This window comes from Gavia stellata, chromosome 9 (genome assembly GCF_030936135.1).
Source record: "Gavia stellata isolate bGavSte3 chromosome 9, bGavSte3.hap2, whole genome shotgun sequence".
In the NCBI taxonomy this organism is placed as follows: Eukaryota; Metazoa; Chordata; class Aves; order Gaviiformes; family Gaviidae; genus Gavia; species Gavia stellata.
Window position 1 is genome coordinate 22,870,922 of NC_082602.1, and position 24,848 is coordinate 22,895,769.

Sequence of the window (24,848 nt, forward strand, 5' to 3'; positions counted from 1 at the left end):
TGCCCCAATCCAAAAAAGAATTAATTCAGGGAAGTCTGATGCAATGCAAAAAATAGATTATATGATCACAATTACACCCTGCCTCCATAATAGTCTATAAATGATCTCCATTTTACGGATAAGGAAAAAAGATGACTGAATGTATGCATACATTTCAACAAATAAGGCTGAACATCCATGTAAAGGTATTTCCTTCTCCCTGGGATTTTCCTTTATATCTACTCTGATCTGAGGTCAAGGACAAGGAAACGTGGAGCAGTGGAGTTTTAAGACCCATTACTTTGTGAGTCATCAGATCTAGAAAGACCTGCGTTATCCCATTAGCTATCTGGGATTCCAGGTCTTATAATAGGATAAAGCACTTGCATGTAGCCTTGGCAGTGCAGAATATATTAGACCTTTGAATTTGTAACTCCACAATGTTGAGAGAACTCATTTTAATTGCTTTTTGGAGATTTAAAAATTCATACCAGTATTATGCTTTTACATTTGGAGCCTGTGCCGTAATAATCACTTGTTGGTCTACCAGTAGAGAGATTTTACAATGTTTATTAATTTTTGCAATTCTTCATGCAGCTAGATTAAATTTACTTTAAAGGTATGTGAAGATACACACGGCCTGTTGATGTTTTTTGGTTTCACCACTTGTAAGCTGTGGGACCAGTAAAACCTTAACATCATCGCATTCCAGCATGTACATGTACGTAACTAAAAATAGTTCAATGACATCTTTTCTCCATGGCTACGTCTACATTAGCAAATGTGGTGTAATAGGAAGAAATATGTGAAGTGGTTGGTACTGGAAGTCAACAGATTTGTGTATATTCGACGTTTTTTCTTCAGCCTAGCTCTGGTTTGATCCATTAACAGTGGGAGTTCATTCAATGTTTTCCTGGAGCACATCTTTGAGTTTTGTTTCAGGTAAAGTAAGCCAGTGCATGTGCTCCAGGACTGCTCCGCAAGAAAAAACAAAGTGCACTAAGTAAGCACAAACAGGAGTTTTCTTCCAAAAAGGCACTCCCTTTCTAGATTGAAATACTAAGGCAGCCAGAGGACTGCACAGTCTGGAAAAGAAAGTGACTCATTTTTGTTTTAGTAGTAGCAGAGTTTTAACTGATTAGGTCAAATCTGTTTCATCACTGTGAAGTCACTGATCACTGTCTTTGGACTTCTCTGCCTAAGGAAATGCAGGAAAATCAATCTGAAAGTAGGTTAGTTCCACTGGACACTCCTACCTGTGTTCTCTTACTCAGAATGAAAGTGACCTTACATCAATGTCCCTTCTTTTATTTTCAAAATTAAATAAATTCAAGTATAGGTATAGCACTGTCCCCATGGATATTTAAAGAAGTTAAACACTTCAAATGTTAATTCATATAAACGTTTCTATATAACTCTGACTATCCAAGTCTGTTGACAAATATTTGGGGCAGTGGGGTCTGCACGTAGAAGAACCAAAGAGGTTGAGGAGGTATTATTATTTCAACTCCATCTAGCTTGTGGAACTGATAGCTAAAATCAATTGTATTAATCAGGATTTGGCTATACACAACTTTTTCTATAATGAGGACGCATTACTATCTGATATAAAAATGCTACCAGAATTTTCAGGTTAACTACTTACCAAAATCCTGATAAGATCCTTTTCATCACATTCTTCTATACTATTTACATTTAATTTCTCCTTGTATTTCTAAGAATGAAAATGAGTAAGAAATTAAGTTTTTGTGTAGCAAATTTCCTACTTTAATTTTGTGGCTGTGGACAGAAACTTACCAGTATCGATTCAACTTCAGAAGGGGTGGCCTTTGTCTGGTACATAAGCATTTCCTGAGCAATGTCTTTCCTGTTTTCAAGCTTGTTCATTTTGTCATAAGTGTCAGTATTTAAAACAGACCACCCCAAGAACTGTGTGAGAGTCTGGAACAAAGCCAAGCAAAGTGGAGATGACACCATGACAATAAAATTAAACTGACAATTTGAACTTACTTTTCTTAAACTCCAGTTTCTGGTAGTGCCCTTTGAAAAGCAATGTGTAACTCTACCTTACCTTCCATCAACAGTTTCTGTTAGCACCTCACAGCTTTTAATGACGTTGTTTGTCTCAACCTAGTAATTAAGGGCCCATATTCCATTTTTTATACAGGACTTTGAGGTTTATGAAGCTTAAGTTAGCTGAGTGGTTTTGGATACACTTATTTTGCCCAAGTGCATGTGATCATGAACACTCTGGGAACTCCTGTGATCACAGACACAATATCCATTGGCAAGCAGCACATCATACCTGCTTACCCACTGCTAATTAGGAGATGCTGACCATCACTAAAAAGTCAAATGATTAAAAATAAAATTATATCTGACTTTTGTTCGTTATTGGAATGTAAATGATCTCTCATAATTTTTCAGGATTATAAAGGGAAATAAAATTTCTGATTCTTAAGAAACTGTGTAGTAAAGAAGATAGATATTTGGTTAGATGTTAACACAGCCCATTTGAAAATTTTTAGACATTTTAAAATTATTTTTTGCAATAATATTTTTATTAACATTATACGGCTCCTTAAAGCCTCTAATCCTATTAAGCTTACTTCAATGATCTGTTCATCATACTCATCAAAAGGTTTTCCATCTTTCCTATTGTAAAATGTTGCAACTCCCACAATTTCTTCTTTTTTGTTGACAATAGGCAATGACAGGACATTTTTGATAACCCATCCGGTCTCATCCACTGGTCCTTTCTGTAGGAAAGCCAAAGAAGAGGAAATGTTCTACATGTCTTTGAAAGTAGCAATACAGCTATTGATATAGGCAGTGTAACACTAAGACCTGTGCATCACGAACAGAGGAGAAATTATTTATGTAATCAACTGTATAACTAATTGGTGGAAAGCATTAGCATATTTTTCTACAATATCTGTAATTATTAACATTACTGAAATTACCTGAAATGTGAAATATTCATCTGCTGGTGCATTCATCATGTTACAAATCTGCAGCATAAAGAAAAGGAGACATTGTTTAAATGGAATATAATTTGCACCAAGACTTGGCCTGATATTTTAAAAAGGCATATTTATTTTCTAAGCTAACAACAGTGAGCACCCTAGCTAGCTACAGAAATTAAAACGGTTCCTATTAAATTAGTTGTGGTTATTCTAACAGACGTCATTCTGGAGTGCTTGTAGCGAAGTCCCTCATGTATGATGTCTCACAGCGCATAAGCATAATTGTTAAGAAAATCGCTTCCAGTTTAAAATGGCATGGGGGTTTATAGAAAGAAGTAACTGAGTACTAAGGGCTCTGTCCTTACTGCTATTAAAAATGCCATAGGATTACTAATAATCGTCATACATCACAACTTTGAATTACATATATTGTCTGTGCAAGAAGATATAAGAAAAAAAGAAAATTTTAAAACTGTGTATATGATGATTTTCTTACTTTGATGTTTTGTTGTGAGACTTAGTTAGCACACCTGGAAAGTGACATCAGGCGCACACGTTATTCCTCCAATGTCACCACAATCAGAGAGAATTTTTCCTGATGTTTTGGCTGTTTGTGCTGAGGGGTTGTCTCTGTCCAGGCTACTGATTCACATGATTTCACAGGGAACCAATGACACTGGAAGCAGCATGGTATTTTTGTAGAGGTTTTTGGTCGTGGGGAGGTTTGGGGTTTTTTTTGTTCAATCAGAAGAACTGCATGAACTAAAACTTATTGTTTTTACTTTTGCTATGAACTTACAAATCCATTTTCAGCAACATATGTTGGCAATCCACTGACAAGACACCAGTGATCTGCTGGAGGTGACCTTTAGAGAGAGAATGAAATTAAATGATTTCTACAATACAGACATGTTATTATTCTATCCCAGCAGTATATCTAATTACCACACATTTGCAGGCTGCCAATGAATACTCACGGAATTACTTTGATTTCTTCTTTTCCATGTAAAATATAGTCAATAATCTTATAAAAGTTGACTTCCTAAATAAAAAGAGAAAAACACATAGGTGACCTGTACAACCTCAATGTCAAAATTAAGATTCATAGAAAGAAACATTAATATCCTCACTCGTCCATCAGGCGTCTTGGGGCCTTTGTAAGGCTCTGCCTCCCCCAGCCGGATTGGCCACTCATCATAGAACTCCTGAGAAAATGATACACAAGATTTAGCAAAAGGGAAAAAAAAATTCAGTTCTGTATTCATAGATAATGACATCCGTGGATAGTAATTTTATTTTTCCGTCTCCATAGCTGTACTATGGCCACATTTCAGACAATATTAAGAAAACATTGTTAAATATATTCCAGGCAAGAAATGTTTGGCCGTAAATTGCAGTCTAATCTGAAGCTTTTCTCTAGATGGTTGTACAGCTTAATTGTTGTTTTAGAAGGCAGGTATTTATAAAGCAATAATCAGACCTGCACTTCTCTCTTCTAGCCTTTCTCACATGGAATTATTAATACAAAAAACTATTTCAGAATTAGCCTTTATGTTTTTTGTGGTTGTATCCTTTGCCATGCTTATATTTTGCATGTAATTTTTGTAACGTGGTTAGATTTGATATAAATTATCCCAAAGGGTTAGAAAGCATAGTAACTTTGTGCCTTGGAGAGACATGCACTACAAATTTGCAGAATAAATTAATTAAAGGATGGATTTTATAACTTAGTTAGGAGTAGCACATTTCTAGCAAGTAGGCAAAATGATTGTTACCTTCTCTTTAGTCATGTCCAGCAGACCAACAGAGTATCTTTCACAGTTCAAATACATTCGAATAGTATACAGTGCTTTGTGAAACTGCCGTTCTATATCTGTTAGCTCTTCAAATACTTTGTTGGCAGACCACAAAAGCATCTATTTACAACAAAAGAGAAAGAGTGTAAATGTTCACAACAGTAAGAAAACATAAACGTATGAATCGTAGGCATTCCAGAATAGAATGATAAGGTGCATTACTATTAGCAAATAAAAAAATTTAAATAGATGCTATCCTTACTTCAATAAGCTTGCAAGAATATAAAATAGTGGGAATAATAATAGTTTCACACAAAAATGAAGTATTATCATTAACAAATTCTTCTATACCTGACTTCTTCGGGATTCAATATTGTAGAGATATGCCGTATGGTGATTTCTAAGGACCAAAGATATAAAATTGAGGTATTTTTTAAAGACCTAAAAATGACAAAGAGCAAAAATAAGACAAAAGTATCAAATCAAGAGGTAGATTCACTCAAACTACTTGTTGAACTAAGTACTGTTGTGTGACATTTGAAGTTATTACCTCTTCATCCTCTTTTGAGAACTCAGTGGCATTTAATTTGTTGAGTGCCATCACAACAGCAAGCACCTCTTTACCCTGCATAATTGGGGTTGCCAACATATTGATTGTTGTATAACCAGTTTTTTTGTCCAGAAAGTCAGAAAAATGGTTGTTCTGAAAGAAAAGAAAAAACACAAATGAAACGCATAACAATTTTTTACCATGCCATGAGCAAATGATCATTTCATGTTTGCAATGCTATGAGCACAGTTTCACAGTGCAGTAGATATATACTCTCAAAAAAACATTATCATTATTTAACCTAATCTTGCAGAGTTATATGTACAAGCTTAACTTAAGCAATGGTTATGGATATAGCTTCTGAAACCAAGTTCTGTGCAGGTTTTTAGAATGATGAGGAATTTGATGAATTAAAAATATGGGAAAATCTAGAATAAAGAAGAGAGTAATATGACTTTGTGGCTACCTGAGAGTCTAATACATATGGCTTGCATGTAAAAGAATTACTTGATAGCTATGTTAATATTTATTATTATTTATTTATTTCTGTAGATAAAGTTTGTTATACTATCCCATTACAGAATGTTTGGGATTACCATCTGTCCTGAATGTATACAGCTAAAAATGCTTCTGGCAGAGAGGCATCCCCAGCAGGTATGCATCAGGCTGAACCGTTTCATACACCATCCTGTCTGACAGACTCCCATTCCTGCTTCTCCTAGCCCAACATGCTCTTCTGGTGAATGGGAGGCTGTAGGACCAGAGGGATCAGGAGACAGAGCTGCTTTTGTTTGGTGTGTGATCCGGTGGGAATGAGACCAAATGACTAATGAATGAGCCACAACTACCCCACCAATTTCATCCTTGAAACCGAGTGCTGAGGGGGGTTTAGTAAAAGCTATGCTTTTCATTCTTTTATGTAAAAAATACTGGGAAGCTAGTTCATGTTTCATGGAAAACTGTTTCATTTCCTCATATCAAAGAAATTCTTAGTGATTTCTTTGAAATGCTTTACTGTTCTCTTTAATTTTAAAAAGGGATTTGAAATTTGTCAGGGAAATCTGTTTGTCGAAGGCTGTTGTGTTTTGTGATGTTCTTACAATAATACATCTAAATGAGCCGAGTTATGAGTTGGGGGATTGAAAACTGTCAATATGTGCATACTGAGAAGTGACATGGTTCTACCAAGAGCTAAAATAGCCAGACTCTGTCTTCACTGATTCTTTTCCATCCCCTCACATCTGCCACTTCTAACAAGTCAGTGCTCGAACTACTTCTTCAGAGACATGAGCACTCAAGTCCTGGTCTACAATCAATGGCAGATTCTCCCTGAATTTCCTTTAACAGGTCTGCTTCTGATTTCTCAAGGTGATGAGCGGTTGGTGCTAACATTATAACACCATGGACAGGAATGGCAGCCAGCCAGAGGGAGGCCAAAGGAGTCCTGTTTTAAGGACATCCACCCAGAACCAAGATTCCCAAACCTTACCAATCCCCTGCTGTTAGAAAATATTTGTAAACCCACTTATAAAGTGACTGACTTGTTAGTGCATGTCTAACCACAGAGCTGATACGTATTACTGCTGTCAATTACTGCATTAGCTTAGGCAGCCAAGATCTGCGTGGTGCATCTCAAGGTCTCTTCCTTGCTGATGGGCTGGAGAATGTTGCAGGATGCCACATAATGGAATTTCTGCTTTCATAAATTATACACAAAGCTACTTAAATGAACAAGCAAGCAAGCAAGCAAACAAACAAACATTTTCTAGGTTGTAAAATCAAGCATGAAAAAGCTAGGTAATGCCAGAACTAAAATTGTTTGTCTACTATTTAGATCTTTTCTCTTAATTTCTTTTTCCCCTCTTCCCTCTTTAGCAATTGTTTCTGGTATATGTTGAATTTATAGCACATACAACCCTGAGAAGGTAGACTGGATTTTATTATGTCTTCAAAATGTTAGGTTTTTTTTTTTCCTTCAGTTCTTCACAGTCTTTAGACAGCCCATCTTTTACATTTGCATTTTAGATTTCCTTCTAGGACTGCATCTCTGTGAAAGGAATTAAATGTGTGGAAGTAACTTTGAAATGTCTTTTCTATATTTACTGACTGGGCTCTCTTACAGAGAATTGATTCTCTTAAGGACAGCTTGTGTCATCCCCATAAATCCCAGTGAGAAGAATAAAAGTAACCAATAAGTTTTCTCTGTAGTTCAATGTGTCAGGCTGTATTTGGGTCCCTGGAAAGTGTAGCCAGTTCCAAATATATTGTCCAGGTGAAGAGGGGATATTTTCTCTATTTCTGTCAGACTTCCCCTGAGTTGTTGTATTCCATTTTTCTTGGAGAAAGGTATAGGGGTATCTGACTTAACAGACATCCAGGGAAAATGCCAGTTAATCCGTCTCTTCTACGTAAGAATCAAATACTGTCCTGCAGTCTGCTAAACAAGTATGTTATTACATGGAAATATTTTATTTTCTCTTGAGATGTATTACCTACTAACAAAACCATTCTGGTTTGGGGTGTGTTTTTGGGCTTCAGTAACAATTTCTGAATCTCTGACTGTTTTAGCCATGCAAAATAAAGTAAATCAGATAAAGAATTTGACCCTGTTCTGTAGTCCCTCCGCCTCACCACAAGCATTTAGCATAATGGCGAGTCCCAGGTTCCTGGGTTTAGAATGCTGTATGCTGCTATGAGGAAATAAATAAAAAATTCAGACACTCCTGGATTTCTGAATACTTAAAAGGGACCTGTAAATACCAAGTGAGCTGAATCAGTAGGACACTGCTGCTGAGTCTTAATTTGTTTAATAACACCAGAATGAAGGTACAAGCATTGGTGGTCAAAAGTGAGAATAGGAAAATTTTAAAGAGTGCAAGTCTGTGTTAATAAACAAAAAATTCAATAACCACAAGCCATCCTGAGTTGTGCCTAGGTAGTGCAATGCAGAAATATATAAATACCTCTAACACATTGGCAGCATTCCCACAGCATATACAAAGACTCCTATAGCACATGATTTGCATATACAAGCAAAAATTTGTGCTTAGATATAGGCTTTTCATTATTGAATATTTTGCACATAATTGCTATGAGTTTTGAAGCCTTTATTTCCAATTCAGGTTTTAAAATATTTTCTCTTGAGAACATAAGGTCCTTTAGTTTTCAAAGAAATTCACTTTTCACAATGTCTGGAAAATTATGTTCATAGACAAATAAGCCAGAAATGTGCTCTGCAGTACCAGAGCCAGAAGAGCACCTTGGTGCTCCCATGAATATATGAATGTGGACACTTTTAGTCTATTTAAGCCTGTGAATCCAACCGTCTTTTAAAGCAATGATGTTGTGAATTTTCAGCTCTTGGTTAAATAATAAAATAGGCTTTTAAAAAAAGTGAGGGAAAGGTGATCTATTGATAACTCCCTAACTGTAGTACTTTTGCAAGCATTTTCTACTAGCTCCATTTAAAGCTAAGATACCTAGCCATTTACTGTACAATGATCAGTTCTGTAGATATATCCTAAGATGTGCAACATGTCCTGGATTTGCACTAAGTTAGCACCAGCATACAGGAGTGGAAAATCGGGACGCCTCTTTGTGTTCATCTTTCTGGTATAGGTGATAGAAGGTAATTGGAGAGGTGTTTGGCAGGCTACTATGGATCTAGCCTATACACTTGAAACTAGTAGCTAATGTTTCTTGATTCTTTAAACCATGACACCAGTTTTATGTCACTGTAACTTACCAACACTACTACATATTATTATAAACCTCTTACCAATGAAATATCAATATAATGCTCTATGTTTAGATCACTTGGCCTCAACTTTTCAATTCCTTTAAGTTTTATAAGCCTAATTTCCATCTCATAGCTACCAGTGGAATTCACTAAACCAGAAGTCACTGTTGTGAAAACAGTGTGATTAGACCTCTGTGAAATGGAAAAATAAGGCCATCCTTTCTAAAAACAATTTTTATTTTCCTCATATGGCAGTTACAAATAAATTTGCTTACTGAGACTATACCACATCTGATTCTGAATTGTAGCTGCATGACTGTAAGATCATGTCTGTAATAAGGTAAAATAAATATAAATGAGAAAAACTCACTCCCCTGGGAACCACAGGCATTTTGAGAAGAAAGCTAGTTTTAAAAGACTATATGAACAGATAATACTTTATCATTATGTAAATATGTACTTTATTATTATGGATTTTTTTAAAAAATCAGTGTTACTTTATTGTTCCTGAGAATCACAGAATCACACAGAATCACTAAGGTTGGAAAAGACCTGTAAGATCATCAAGTCCAACCATCAACGAACACCACCATGTCCATTAAACCATGTCCCACAATGCCTTGTCCACACGTTCCTCGAACACCTCCAGTGATGGTGACTCCACCACTTCCCTGGGCAGCTTGTTCCAGTGTTTCACCACTCTCTATTTTTTCTAATATCCAGTCTAAATCTCCCCTGGCACAACTTGAGGCCATTTCCTCTTGTCCTGTCGCTAGTCACTTGGGAGAAGAGACCAACACCCACCTCTCTGCAACCCCCTTTCAGGTAGTTGTAGAGAGCGATAAGGTCTCCCCTCAGCCTCCTCTTCTCCAGGCTGAACAACCCCAGTTCCCTCAGCCACTCCTCATAAGACTTGTGCTTCAGACCCCTCACCAGCTTCGTCGCCCTTCTTATTGATGGACTGCCCAGAAGGAACCATCTTGTGTCTCTCTTATTTCATGGCTCTCCCTGCAGATCTCATTTCCTTTCTTGGGAGTGATATGTTCTTCTGTGTTTTCTTTACCAGTTTTTAAAGGCCTTATTTCTTTCATGATGAATTTTCCTTCATTGGCTGGTTTTAGATATCCTACAATTCTTTAGGCAAACTATGAAAAAGAGCTCTGCAAAAATTTCTAACCTTTCACAGCCTTTATTCTCTGCCAAGCTTAAAAGATGATGAAGACCATCATTATAATGTTCATTGAACCATCCTACAGTATTTAATAAAGGCAGTACATCTCCCTGTTCATAATGTTATCTTAGGATTTGTTACACTGTGCTCCAGAACACCGAGCTAAGCCTTGAGCGTTTCTGATTGGATTAACGACAAAATGCAGCCTGAGGCAAGTGAGTTTGACACTATTGGAAACTCCAGGTCAAAGTCTGCAGTGTAAATTATTTGTTGAGTGTAAATTTGATCAGAAAATGCAAAAGCTATTGTAAGTAATGAGATAATGTAACCCTTGTTAATTTGGTTTCTATTGCACATGCAAAAGTATGTAATTTATACAAATGCAGGAAAGACTGAGAAATGGAGAAGTGTGAAAAGCAACTCAAAATGAAAGTATAAAGGAACAAGGATTCCTCTTCCCTGTTCAGCTAGTCAGGGTAAAAATTCACTGCTCTGGTTGATTTGAGGTAATAGGAACAGCAGCTCAAAGTTGTTAGTACCGAGGGTTCTCACATCTCGAGTATACTTGCTTATTCCCAGTTGCTTTTAATTTGGCACACCATCAGCATCTTCATTACACATGTGGTTTGAAATGTTAGGAAACGAGACTTTCCTATAAACCTTTGCTTCCTTGACTGTGGGTCTTGCTAGGAAGCACCATGATGTTGTTTTGTTCATGTCCCACAGATGACATTTACACCTTGGTTTTCATATCACCATCACCGTTACTCCCATTCAAAAAGCTCCTACTGTTCCTTCCATCTTGTGTTGATTCCAAGTGACATGTCAGTATCTGCTGTGCAGCCTACCTCTCCATTTTTAGTTTGGCAAAGTGTATCAAATATCACAGTAGAGGAGAAGCGATAAGTCTTAATCCTGCAGCTGAGGTGGTACTGCCTATTTTCCTCCACCTCTTTCCTCTTATAAAACACAGAGGAAGAATGGCTTTCTGGGACCCATTGCAGTTATGACTACTTTGCTCATGTTGGGCTGGAGGTTCTGGGTTGAATAGATGAGCTCAGACTGTTTAAAATACATCATCTCTTGGATGACCAGGAGTTGGTCTGCAGCACTACTGGAACAGAAACCACAGGAACCTCTGACATCAGGTGCTGGTGTCACACTATCATCATTATCACACATTTATTTCCATCATCTTTACATGTTTCTGTTTTTCTTTCTGGTAGCCCTGCAGTATTTTCTCCTCTTCCTGGTATTTTGTTCTCCCACTGATTGTCTTGCATTGGTTCAGCTTTCTTGAACAAAATTTTTACCGCTGAGTAGGTGGTATAGGTGTGCTATACTGCTTTATCTCTTATTTCTGCTTATCCTAATTTCAACTCACAAAATTTTTTGTTTCATAATGCTATAATTGAGTCTGAATGTAAAATAAAAAGTACCTACCATCAGCTACGAAAAAGTCATCAGTCTGATTCAAAACCAAAACCAATTAACTAAATGAGTTGGCCGTTCATTAGGCCACACGCAAAAAATCAGGTATTGTCAGTGATATAAACCAACTACATTTTGACATGTAACTTACTAGCATTACAGAACAAATTGACTTTGGTATCTTCAAGATCACTAGAGTTTTGAAACTGAATGAAGTAGAAATTAATATCTATTTAACAGCATTTAAATGTCTATTTAACATCACTGAAATGTCTGCTTGTTATTTGCCATATGTAGTGGCTATTTTGCAACTCTTTGAAACTGAATCTGTATTATATTACTTTAAGTATTTTTTTCACATAAAACAAGAAAATTAGGCTTTTAATTTTAATTTTTATTTTTCATTTTTTCTTCAATTTTGGAAGCTTTCCTCTTTTAACACAGTTAATTCAAGGAAAGAATTAAAGGTTTAGGTTTTTCTTCTGGAAGGCATGATTAATAGAAATTTGTTCCTGTGTTAAAATATTTTCTTGTAAGTTGACTGAATCTTTGTCTTTATAACAGATTGGAACACGTTTGCATTTTTCCAGTTAATATTTACTATATTGAGTGTGAGTTTATGACAATCTGTTTTTTATTATCAAGATGATAAGATAAAATGGAGGAGCAGACATTAACATTTACAACACAAGTTCTTCCTGGGTAAAAGGCTACCTCTCAATTTTTTTCCCCATTTTTAGTTTATCTTGAGATTGTTTCTTTCAATTCTCATTACTTTCCAAACATTCAGAAAGGCAATACTTCTGTAGTATTTTGTATCTTCGCTCTCATTTCTTCTCATCTTAACAACTCTGAGTTTGTTTCTCAAGAAATTCCCTCTAAAATTACTTTAAAAATCTTCCTCTGGCCTTTCAAGCTTTTTTTAACATACTCTGCCTTGTCAATGTGTTGGATATTTGGGTTTCTTCTCCAAGATCACAGTGAGGGGACTAGCAGAACATGAGTTCAGTACTGAGACATCTTATTAGCAAGTGACTGCCCTGCTACCAGCTCCACCACAAAGTGACTCCATTCTTTCCATTTTCAGAGCAACAAGTTGTGTCATTGACCATCTTGCTCTCTCCTGTGCTTTCCCACTGCGTCATATTTTTGACATGGATGCACCTGATTCCAGCAATGTCTTCTTGCCCTAGGAGGGAGGCTAAGACCAATGCCTGGTCCCAGGACCACTGCTGTGTGTTACCAGAGCAACTGTTTACACACAGCAGCTGGCAACAGCTGGTGTCCTGGTCTCCTCACTGCCGCATGGGAGTTTGAACCACTGAACTGCAAAACCATGCTTCCCTTCACTCTTTTCTCTCCCCTCTTCAAATAATCTTTTACAATTTTACAATTTGGTGTAGATTCAAGAAAAGGGATGGAGTGTCTCTTCTTCCTCATTCCAGGCTCAGACAGCCTGGAGTCTGGGGACCAGCACATTCCCATGAATCTGAAACTCCTGTCACTTCAGACAACCCTGGAATTAAAGTCTCTCCCACCCTTGCATTAAAGAAAAGTAGAGCTCTCAGAAAAAAAAGACTCATGCAAACTGAAGCTGGCTCAGTTTACAAATGAGGGCTTGTTATTTCAGCATCAGAACATTTGAGTGTCTTTATGGATCTAATCCAAAAGCCTTCACATCTTTTGAAGCATTATTTCACCATTTATATAATTTTGTACTCTGCTATAACCAGGAACATTATTTCTTGCTTTTCCAATCCTCAATTAAATCTTTGTCTTCAGATATCTCTGAATTAAAAGGAATAATGCAATAATTTAAATACATGATGAATTAAAGCAAATATATATAGTCTTTATTATTGGTTCTTACAGGCTGAGAATGTGAGATTTTGATTCCCCAGAAGACATGCTCCTTCTTTAATTATTTCTTAGTTCTTATTTTTATTTTGAAATAATGCCTTAGCAAAAGATGTAAGGTAATTGTACTCCTCTTTATCATGTTGTCTGTGTTATCAGTTACTATTTAAAGAATACTAATGGACATATCAAATTTTATGCAGTCTATTATTTTATTTTTTAATATTTGAGTCACGTCGTCTGCCAGACCCCAGGAATAATGTGTGGCAAATTATTAGGGTAGTGGTCCTGCCTGGCCTGCTATTTCTCACTACTGTTAATTCCTGGATTAAACGCTATTAGCTCTCGCAGTCAACAGGTCCGTAATCTTGTGCGGGGAGACTGTTCTGGCTACTAAGTTAATTACGGAAGGTCTGTATCTTTTCCTCTGCTTTTCTTTTCTGAAGCGTTAGTCAGGATAAGGAGCTTCCTCATGTTTATTGGTACCTTTCCAGGTTGAAGAAGGAGATAATCCTTAAAGAACTGGCTACCGAGCACTAAAAGTGGAGTCTTACCTTTTTTCAGAGATTTATTGCTGTTGCTATCTTTCATTACATTCACTCTTGTTATAAAGGGGTGGTGACTGAAGCATAAAAATGTCTCACTGTGAGTTTGTCAATGTTGTCATGTACTTAAGACTTAAAAAACACTATGCTGTTTGGATATGGATTGTGTCAACAACACAAAGTGGTTAGATATGACATCTTTAAAGTCCTATAGCCATCTGGAATTATTCATTGTGCGTTTTGTATTCTGACAAGGCAGTAGGGGCAAAATTCCCGTCTGGCATAACTCTGCTTCTCATTTTTTGCTCAGGATTTGGGTAGCAGACAATCTAGTTTGACTGAAGTGCATACAAAGTGATCTGAAAAATAATTATCCTTTCAGAAACATGATAAAGGCTTCAGTGGCTGCCTATTTCTGCTGCCATAGGCTAATTATATTAATTAAATGTTACTGACTAAAGCTGCAGTTCTGGGTTCCTTACGGAGGTAAAGATTCTGGTGACATTAGTGTGAGCTTTGCCTGTCTGAGGAGTGTGAATTTGGACACTTTACTTTTTTTACAAATAGAATGGAAATGGTGACAATTTTGAGACCTCCAGGGTTGTTTTTAAATAACAAATCTTGGTCCCAGAGAGTCTCTGAGAGTTTTGCAATTATCTTACAAAATGCCAATGTTTTGATGACATTTCATTACCAAATGTGGATTAATGGCACCATGTTTTAACTGTGTTTTTAAGTGTGGGCCTAAGAAAGTAAATGGATGCCTAAGAAAAGATCAACTTACAATGATTGAATAATAGCTGGACAGATATTCAGCTGACATTAATTAATTTATGAGTGCAAAATATATACCTAGCAGGATTAGATGGACAGAAACATTCCCTTTTTTAAGCATATTCAAATTACATTTGTCACAAAATTTTGAACAAATCCTATTGCAAACGCAGAAATATTTGGGCAGCACTGCTTTGGGCACCTCCCACATAATGACATTAAGAAGCAGTGCACTGTCTGATAGAAGGCACATCTTTCTTGATCCTCCTGATCTTTCTCATGTAATCATCCTTATGAATTTAGAAAGATTATCCTCCAGTCTCCCCATGCAGTGGTAAGAGGCAGTATGTCAGATGCTTCTTGTCAGAACAACAGCCATTGAAGAAAGCATCTTTGTGGTCAGTTAAAAATCAACTGATTTGTTTTCTCAAATCAGTCATTCTTCTGTTTGCTCCTGTGATTCCTACTTACATCTGAGGTAGTTTACTGTATATTGGAATGTTCTTTTCACATATATATATATTTTCATTTGTTTCTGAGCTTTAAAAGTAGTCCTTTATTTCTTTATACCTGGCAACTTTTAACATGATAAAATAAATTACTTTTTGTTTACCTCCTGGAAAACATAGACAATTGCAGTGTATAAAGATTTTTATTATTTACATCGAGCTTAGGACACTGAGGTAGTTTCCATCTCTAAAATGGCCCAGAATTTTAATTTGACTGCATAGGAAATACTGAGAAGCCAGACTGTCATCTTGTATAATTATCTTAGCACCATTTGATTATGCTGAGCTTTTCCACATAAGACTAAAACGAGATGAAGATGTCACCATTTGATAATAAGGTTAGCTATTTTTAAAGAAATCTACAACAATCAAAGCACATTTATATTTCCCCATGTATATCAGTATGGTTCTCATTCATGCATGTTTAACTTCTGTTAGGTCACTCATCATTTTAGTTAACATTTGTAATAACTGTTATCAGCACCATAACTAAAGAAGGTGATTCTGTGCAAATTCAACAGGAACTTTGAAAATATGAGAGCAGCTCTAACTCAATCTTTTTCTATAGATGGTTCTGAACAAAAGCCCTGGATCTGGACATACTCAAAATTTTGAGCCATTTTAAATTCAAAGACTGACTTGAAGCTGAACATGTATGTTGACATCATCTTCATCTGGCTTCATTCACCTACTTATAAGGAAGCATCCTCATTACAGAAGTTGCAAATTAATTATATTCAGAGGTGCATGTATGGCAGCACAGAATGATAAGGGAGAACACTTACAAGCCCATACTGGAAAACAGAGTAGGAGCCTGCCTTGTTCAACAGAAACACAACTACTCATTCGTCTCTATTAATGTAATATTCTCCTCCCTTATTATAGTAAATTACATCACAACTATTGTGCAAGGATACTGGAAAGACCTCACTAGGCTACATAATGTGGTTCTACTGGATTTTAAGCAAACTCTGCTGCTGCTTTTCTCATGCTTTTGGTCTGGATTTCTATCTCTGGGATGTTTTTGAAGAATGACTCTGTACCACAAGCCCGGTGCAGGAAGCCGAGTAAGCAAATGCACAGAAACCCATTGCCCAAGAGAAGTCACTTACCTTTTTCACATCAGGTATATTAAAGAACTTCTTGGTATGAGCAACCCATCCTGCTATCCCAATGTCCAGAGGAAAAACAGTCTCATTGTCTGGATTCACCAAATTCTCCTCAAAGCTGGAAGTTGGAGTGACATCGAGAAGCCTGGTGGCTACCTCTGGAATACCATTTCGGGAACGACAAGTAAACATACTACACCGATCAGCTGCCAACAGCTGTGCCAGCCTCTGCAGGGCCTTGTGCACTATCTTTTCCATAGTGCCTCCTTCATCCTGGATTTCTGTTAGCAGCTCAAAAAGTATGTTACATTCCTCCAGACGGGACATGTCTTTGAAGCTGACTCCTTCCTTCACATCTCCAGGGCTGACTTTAAAGATAGTTCCCAGCACTTCTGCCCTCATTTTTCGGTCAAAATACTCCTTGGCAAACTGGGGATTGTTCTCCAAGTATTTTTCAACGGCATCTTTATTTACCTCACCCATTTTTGCTGGATTGTTCTTAGGATTTCTTTTAGAACTGCATCACCATCAAAGCAGGAGTAGTAGCAAGAAGTCCTAACTTGATACTAGTAAGAAAATGGTACTTTGTACATATTGTATAGCTCACATGCATAGTACATTCACCTTCCTCTGTGGCTTCCAAGTCTTCTGAAACTCTTGAGATATGACAGAAGGCACTGGCTTAGCATCTTCTTAGTGTGAGATCTTGGGGACTGCTAATTAAAGAGATGTCAGGACACTAAACCCCTGAGCATTCTTAGCTCATAAATCCTAAGGGAATCATTTTAGCATTTTAAACTAACCAATTAATTCTTAGACCTTACAAAATTTTCTGATGTGTAGATATGTATACCTGCATGTTATCTTCTTCATTCACAGTATATATATTGTACTATACATACAAAGTTTCCATGGAAACTTAACATGAGGAATTCCACTTAGATACTTAGCCCGCATTATACACGTGCACAGACGTACACACGTGTATTTGTGAGAGGTACTTAAGGGGAGGAAAACACAAGGTTACAGAGAAAATTTTAAAATTGAGAAATTTAGTTTTTGTCAAAATAGTCAGGAGATGATTGAAACTGGATTACTAAAGTAAATAGTTATTAAGCTATACATGCATAAAATGGGTGAAATCCCAAAGTCTGAACTTGCTCAAGTGATTTACCCAGGTGAAGATGGAGTAAAAGAATTAGAATTTGACTCAGCACAGCCAGATATGACTTTTATATAACTTTTTTCAACAACAGATATTCTAAGGGAAAGAGTAAAAACAGAAAATGGCTTGAATTCAAATTGAGTTCAAGAGACAGTAAAATTTTTACTCTATAAGCATAAATAAACTTGAAGGGTCCTGCAAGTCATGTAGTTTCTTTTATGCCTTCTTCAGAAAAAGTGGGAGATCGCTGCTCTCTTAAATAGCAGAAAAATGGTAATAACTGACAGATAGTGGACAAAGAGGGAATTTTGAGTCTGGTTGTAGTTTTATAACATGTTTGAAGTTTCCTACCATTGGAAGTTTGGCATTACTCACACGAATGGAAAAGAGATGATGAAAACTGTGTTGAATTTTAGGAGCAAACACCCCAGGGCTATGTGAGTGAGAAGGCTGAGTTTAAGTTGAGTGCTAACTATGTCAGCAAATTATCTGTGTTCATTGAAACAGATCTGAATTTCAGCACAGTAGGAGGGCTGCAATACAATTCATCTTATTTCTATTTGTGGCATCCACATTGGTCAGAGAGCAGAAAGAGATTCTTTGTATAAGGAAAATAGACCATATACCCTTTGGCAATTCTTAATTTGAAAAGAGGAATTGTCAAAGTACAACTCTGTCTGTCTGCCAGAGGCCACAGTGTGTCAACATCCATTTTTATCAACAGATCTAAAAGAATCAACATAGGCAACTGACACTGATCCCCTCGTGCACAAAGAACAGGTCAGTGATTGATTTGTAATGGCAGCTAACTCAGCACATTAGTTTTCCCTCTGACTGTGATATGAAATGTGTAAGACGCTAATTTTTGCCAGACTGCAGTTGCCATAAAGATTTTTAAATGCATATGGAAATCAGCACAGTATGGACACATTCTGTGGTTCCTTTTTTCTGGCTGGGTTACTTACCCCTAGCAGCTCTGGGGGGCAGCATAGGACCCTCACTGGTGGGTGTATGAGGTTGCAGCATCTTCTTTACAGGTGTGAACTGGTATACTAACTTTGTGGCAGGACTGCAACTGCAGCACAGCAAGATGTTCTCAACATTGTATGCGTGTAAGGTTCACAAGAAAACAGCAGAAGAAATGCACATATATCTTAGCCTTTCAATATTTTTTTCATAATTTGATCAACACATATAAAAGCAATAAAGACTTGAAAATAATTTTATATTTATTTACACAAGGAGTTAAATTATTTCTCTTCATCTGTCATCTTCCTGATTTGCAGCTGAGTACTTTTCATGCTGCTCTTTGAAAAAGAGGGTGTTGAAGAGCTCCAGTGAAATTGTGCGAAGGAATAGTAACATTTTTTCGCATTACTTGTTTGGTCATATTTTCTTATTGACTTTGGAACATTCTACATAGTAGTTTCTTTGAAGCAGAAAGAGTCTATAGAGGGTCTGTCTTATGCCCAGCTAAAACATTCTAGAAAATTATCTTCTGTATAAGATTTACACATTAATCTTTATCACATGTGAGAAACCAGCTTTACAAACGTTAGTTGTTCTTTATATTGTGATTACATTAATTCCATGAAATAGAGCAACCTGTCACTCTCTGGAGAGAGAGTAAATAAAGAGAGGCAACCTGGAAGAGCTACACTGTTTTCTTTGGGGGCGGGGGGTGGTGGGTTAACATTTTGTAAGCTAAAAATTTTATTATCATGTGTGCCCATTTTTTTCAATATGCAAGACCACCTAAAATTATTATCAAGGTTCCATCAAATCTCCCTCATGCCCAGCTGTTTTCACACATGATAAATTACACTATTTGTACTTTGAGATAACAAATAAAGTTCATATTTTAATTAGGCACTACTGTAAGGTGATAGATCTTTCTTTGTAACAAAATGTTTCAGATGTAGCTGGGTTGTCCTATAATAATTCTTAAGTCATAAAACAATTTTTTTTTTCTTAATTTAGATTCACTCTTACAATTGCATGCTTGCTCTGTAAAGTGTTTGTGAAATGACATGGAAAGAAGTATCAGAAACTAGTAGAAGTTCTTTATTAAGTTTATGTTTGGAAGACAGATAAGTTGGCTTTTTTCCAATAATTACTATATTAGTCATGCTATGTTTCATCGTGAACTCTGTGTACCTATTGATTAACCATGAATAATTAAGCCAAACCAAGAAGTTGAAATTATTTGATAGAAATCAAAATGTAGTTTGATACATAAATGCACCTTACATTTATGGAAGTCCTCATTTTAGAGTTAGGAAAATACAGTGTATTTGTATTGATTTTTTTTCCACCTCATATTAGTATTTTAATGAAATTTGTAAATTAGACCATTTAAACATTTCAAAGCACTAGCACTGTAATGAATTTTGAAGTTTCTGTGCTGGAGTAAGACATTTATTTTCTGTTCTATCTCCTTTACTCTCCTTATTTTCCACACTATCGAACATTTTATCATTAGTAATGCTAATTCACATTTGTATTTATTATAAGAAACTATACCAAAAATTATTTCACATTTCTGGCACTTTCAAACATGATTTTGCTATCATCTTTCCTAGCAATTTTTTAATAAGATCACCTATTAAGAAAATACATTTTAATGTAGCATCAATTATATGCATGGAGGTTTAACATTGGAAACTAACCTTGCACAGTCATTTTCACTGCACTTTTAAAGGCAAAAATAATGTGCATTTGGCTTTGATTCTTTTCCATGCTGAGGTGGTTTGGTTTAAAAACATGATGAGCTGAGTGCTGTATTGTTTTAATTTCAGAGAATATCAGAAATATGCATGCTTTATGATTTTAATACATATGATATCATTTGCCTTTGACATTCATAGTTACTACAGAAATCAAACTATTTATGGAGCAGTTCTTAGTAGTAGACTGTGCATGAGCCCTTGTGATACATGGTAACTCCTAAGAAGGATAACTGACAGGCATGGTTATTTAAATAGATTCAAGCAGCATGTAAATGTCAAAGGTATTTATAAGGTTTCCCAGCTCATCTCAGTGTTTGTATCTGAACATCTCTGTCCATCTTGATAGCAGTTAATGTGGTTCATTCAGTTAAGATTTTCTGAAGAAACACAGATCAAATGTGTCAATTTCAATTGCAGGTCTTTTGATGTGGATAATTTTGTGGCCATTGTCTGGACATCGTAGATTTACATGTTATCATCCAAGAAATTAATATTCAGAAATATTACTGATTTTTTTCTAAATGATTAGGCTGTAAGAATGGATTCTGTAGGTATTTACAACAGGTGCTGTGTGCCCCTAACATGGCCAGTTTTTGGCACTGAAATGTTTTGGTATCACTGATCTGGTATGTTTTGGGGACCTTTATAAACAACCTCAACTTCTATGTTTCTTTTAAAATAATTTTCTGTCCCTTTTCTTACAAAAGTAATCTTAAAAATGCAAACACTAAAGATAATAAGTTCGCTGATTTTTCCACACAGCTGCAAATTTTCATGGTCTCTTAAAACTACCAATGATTAGCTCAGGGGGTTCATGAAATATGTAGTCAACAGAGATTTTAGCTTCTAGGGGAGAGTTCCTGAAGTAAATGGCCAGTCTAGCATGAAGGGGTTAATGTGGGCTGCCAGATCACAGAATCACAGAATCACTATGGTTGGAAAAGACCTGTAAGATCATCAAGTCCAACCATCAACTAACACCACCATGCCCATTAAACCATGTCCCACAATGCCATGTCCACACATTCCTTGAACACCTCCAGGGATGGTGACTCCACCACTTCCCTGGGCAGCTTGTTCCAGTGTTTCACCACTCTCTCAGTAAAGAAATTTTCCTAATATCCAGCCTGAACCTCCCCTAGCACAACTTGAGGCCATTTCCTCTTGTCCTGTCGCTAGTCACTTGGGAGAAGAGACCAACACCCACCTCTCTGCAACCCCCTTTCAGGTTAGTTGTAGAGAGCGATGAGGTCTCCCCTCAGCCTCCTCTTCTCCAGACTGATCAACCCCAGTTCCCTCAGCCACTCCTCATAAGACTTGTGCTCCAGACCCCTCACCAGCTTCATTGCCCTTCTCTGGACACGCTCCAGCACCTCAATGTCCTTCTTTTAGTGAGGGGCCCAAAACTGAACACAGTATTCAAGGGGTGGCCTCACCAGCACCAAGTACAGGGGCACGATCACCTCCCTGCTCCTGCTGGCCACACTATTTCTGATACAGGCCAGGATGCCGTTGGCCTTCTTGGCCACCTGGGCACACTGCTGCCTCATATTCAGCCGGCTGTCGACCAGCAGCCCCAGGTCCTTTTCTGCGGGGGAGCTTTCCAGCCACTCGTCCCCAAGCCTGTAGCGTTGCATGGGGTTGTTGTGACCCAAGTGCAGGACCCGGCACTTGGCCTTGTTGAACCTCATACCATTGGCCTCGGCCCATCGATCCAGCCTGTCCAGATCCCTCTGCAGAACCTTCCGACCCTCAAGCAGATCAACACTCCCTCCCAACTTGGTGTCATCTGCAAGCTTGCTGAGGGAGCACTCAATCTCCTCATCCAGATTATTGATAAATATATTAAACAAGACCAGCCCCAAAAATGAGCCCTGGGGGACTCTGCTTGTGACCAGCCGCCAACTGGATTTCACTCCATTCACCACAACTCGCTGGGCTCGGCCGTCCAGCCAGTTTTTTACCCAGCGAAGTGTGCACCTGTCTAAGCTACGAGTCACCAGCTTCTCCAGGAGAATACTATGGGAGACAGCATCGAAGGCTTTACTAAAGACCAGGTAGACAACATCCACAGCCTTTCCCTCATCCACTAGGCGGGTCACCTGGTCATAGAAGGAGATCAGGTTGGTCAAGCAGGACCTGCCTTTCATGAACCCGTGCTGGCTGGGCCTGATCCCTTGGTTATCCTGCACGTGCCCTGTGAGCACCCTCAAGATGAACCTCTCCATAATCTTCCCTGGCACTGAGGTCAGGCTGACAGGCCTGTAGTTCCCCAGATCCTCCTTCTGGCCCTTCTTGTAGATGGGCGTCACACTGGCAATCCTCCAGTCGTCTGGGACCTCCCCTGTTAACCAGGACTGTTGATAAATGATGGAGAGTGGCTTGGCAAGCTCCTCTGCGAGCTCCCTCAGTACCCTTGGGTGGATGCCATCAGGTCCCATAGACTTGTGGGTGTCCAGGTGGCATAGCAGGTCATTAACTGCTTCCTCCTGGATCATGGGGAGTTTCTTTTGCTCTCCATCCTTGTCTTCCAGCTCAGGGAGCTGAATACCCTGAGGATACCTGGTCTGGCTATTAAAGACTGAGGCAGAGAAGGCATTAAGTACTTCAGCCTTTTCCTCATCCTTCGTGACAATGTTCCCTCCTGCATCCAGTAAAGGATGGAGGTTCACCTTGGCTCTCTTTTTGTTGTTAATGTATTTATAGAAACATTTTTTGTTATCCCTTACAACCGTGGCTAGATTGAGCTCTAGCTGGGCTTTTGCCTTTCTAATTCCCTCTCTGCATGACCTAACAAGACCCTTGTACTCTTCTTCAGTTGCCTGCCCCTTCTTCCAAAGGTGATAAACCCTGTTTTTTTTCCTGAGTCCCAGCAAAAGCTCCCCGTTCAGCCAGGCCACTCGTCTTCCCCGCTGGCTCTTCTTATGGCACATGGGGACTGCATGCACCTGCACCTTTAAGATTTCCTTCTTGAAGAAGGTCCAGCCTTCCTGGACCCCTTTGCCCTTCAGGACCATCTCCCAAGGGACCCCCTCAATCAATGTCCTAAACAGGCCGAAGTCTGCTCTCCGGAAGTCCATTGCAGTGGTTTTGCTGACCCCCCTCCTTACTTCACCAAGAACTGAGAACCCTATCATTTCAAGGTCTCACTGTAGCTTTGACCATGAACATGGGTTTCTTCGTAGCTTAGCATGAATTTTAGTATATGGATTGAGCAAAGGACAGCAGCCTTTTAATCTCATCCACTCTCACATTTACTCCCCTGTGATCTTAGGTTACCTGACCATTTATTATTACTGAGCATATTACTTAACACCACTGAGAAGGGTCTGACTCTGTCTTCTTCATACCCTCCTGCCAGGTATTTATATACTTGATAAGATCCCCCCTAGCCCTCTTTTCAGGCCGAACAGTCCCAGCTCTCTCAGCCTTTCCTATTGTCAGATTCTTTTATTGCTCAATGATTTTCATGGCTCTTTACTGGACTCACTCCAGTACGTCCATGTCTTTCATCATTCATAGTTTAAAGCTCTCCTCACCAGGCTGGCCAGCCCCTTGACAAACTTTACATCTTTGTTTCAAGTTGTTTCCATTTTAGTAATAAATCTACGAAAACATTTCCATTCAGAATCACAATCCTCACAGAGGTTTGCTAAAAAGAATAAAGGTACCATTTTAAACTAGCTTTGTTTAAATACTGTTTATAAAGAGTTCAATGTAAATTTACTCCTTAAGCAGAATGTCACGTCATTAAGTTACAAAAACAGGTAGCACACAGGCTGGCATAGTGCAAAGGCCAATCTTTTCAATTCCATTCTGTCCTTGACCTCTGTACTCATACTGCCACCAAGGGGAACAGTTGTGATGGTGACAGTGTACTTAGTTGTCCCTTACAAAGTACACGGAGCTCCTTGGCTCAGCTCATGCCATTTGTTTTTGCTTGTTAATATGAGTCTGGTTCCGCAGGGCAGTGGCTACACTTGGATCCACTGCTCTGTGCACACAGCAGTCATTCATTCCCTTGCAAAATCTGCCTCTGAGAGTTTAATGGATACCCGTGTTTGTGAATGGTACTCTATAAATAAAGAAGACAGCAAAAAGTCTTTCAATCTATATGCAGTCTGGCTGGAAATGGATGATCCATTTCCTATTACCAGTTCTTTGAGCCAGCTTTCTCCTAAGAGCTAGACATATTCTTGTGACCACAAATAAAATTCTTGTTCTTTTAATATTTAAAGCTTCAATGTTGCAGTGTTAAAAATGTTTTAAATAGTAATTTCACGCTTGTTTCTTTCTTTTTATTATAAAGTCATAAATGAAACTAAAATAACTCTTACAATGAAAACTTTTTTCTGCCATTTCCTTTGAAAATCTGACCTTTTCTGTGTATTTTCTTTTGCTATTGCTAATGGAAAATATTGCAGAATTTTGCAGGCTACTAATTTGAAAAATATTTTAATCGCAGAATCACTGTCAGAAGTTAGCCCCTTTTTTATGACCTCTGGGCAAAATTCAAAGGTAGAAGACT

At 37.8% G+C, this 24,848-nt stretch overlaps 1 protein-coding gene across 3 annotated transcripts in view; it reads right to left on the reverse strand.

The window, feature by feature from the left end:
- PDE6C (phosphodiesterase 6C) overlaps positions 1 to 16,909 on the reverse strand; it is a 30,163-nt gene extending 13,254 nt beyond the window's left edge. For all 3 annotated transcript variants that reach the window (XM_059821254.1, XM_009808264.2, XM_059821256.1), the window contains exons 1-11: positions 16,430 to 16,909; positions 5,292 to 5,444; positions 5,093 to 5,182; positions 4,721 to 4,861; positions 4,076 to 4,150; positions 3,923 to 3,987; positions 3,745 to 3,811; positions 2,943 to 2,990; positions 2,589 to 2,738; positions 1,777 to 1,920; positions 1,625 to 1,693 (exon numbers count right to left, since the gene is read on the reverse strand). In XM_059821254.1, the coding sequence (XP_059677237.1) occupies positions 1,625 to 1,693; positions 1,777 to 1,920; positions 2,589 to 2,738; positions 2,943 to 2,990; positions 3,745 to 3,811; positions 3,923 to 3,987; positions 4,076 to 4,150; positions 4,721 to 4,861; positions 5,093 to 5,182; positions 5,292 to 5,444; positions 16,430 to 16,909 (1,482 nt within the window). The remainder of the gene's footprint in view (positions 1 to 1,624; positions 1,694 to 1,776; positions 1,921 to 2,588; positions 2,739 to 2,942; positions 2,991 to 3,744; positions 3,812 to 3,922; positions 3,988 to 4,075; positions 4,151 to 4,720; positions 4,862 to 5,092; positions 5,183 to 5,291; positions 5,445 to 16,429) is intronic.
- Positions 16,910 to 24,848: the final 7,939 nt, after the last annotated feature.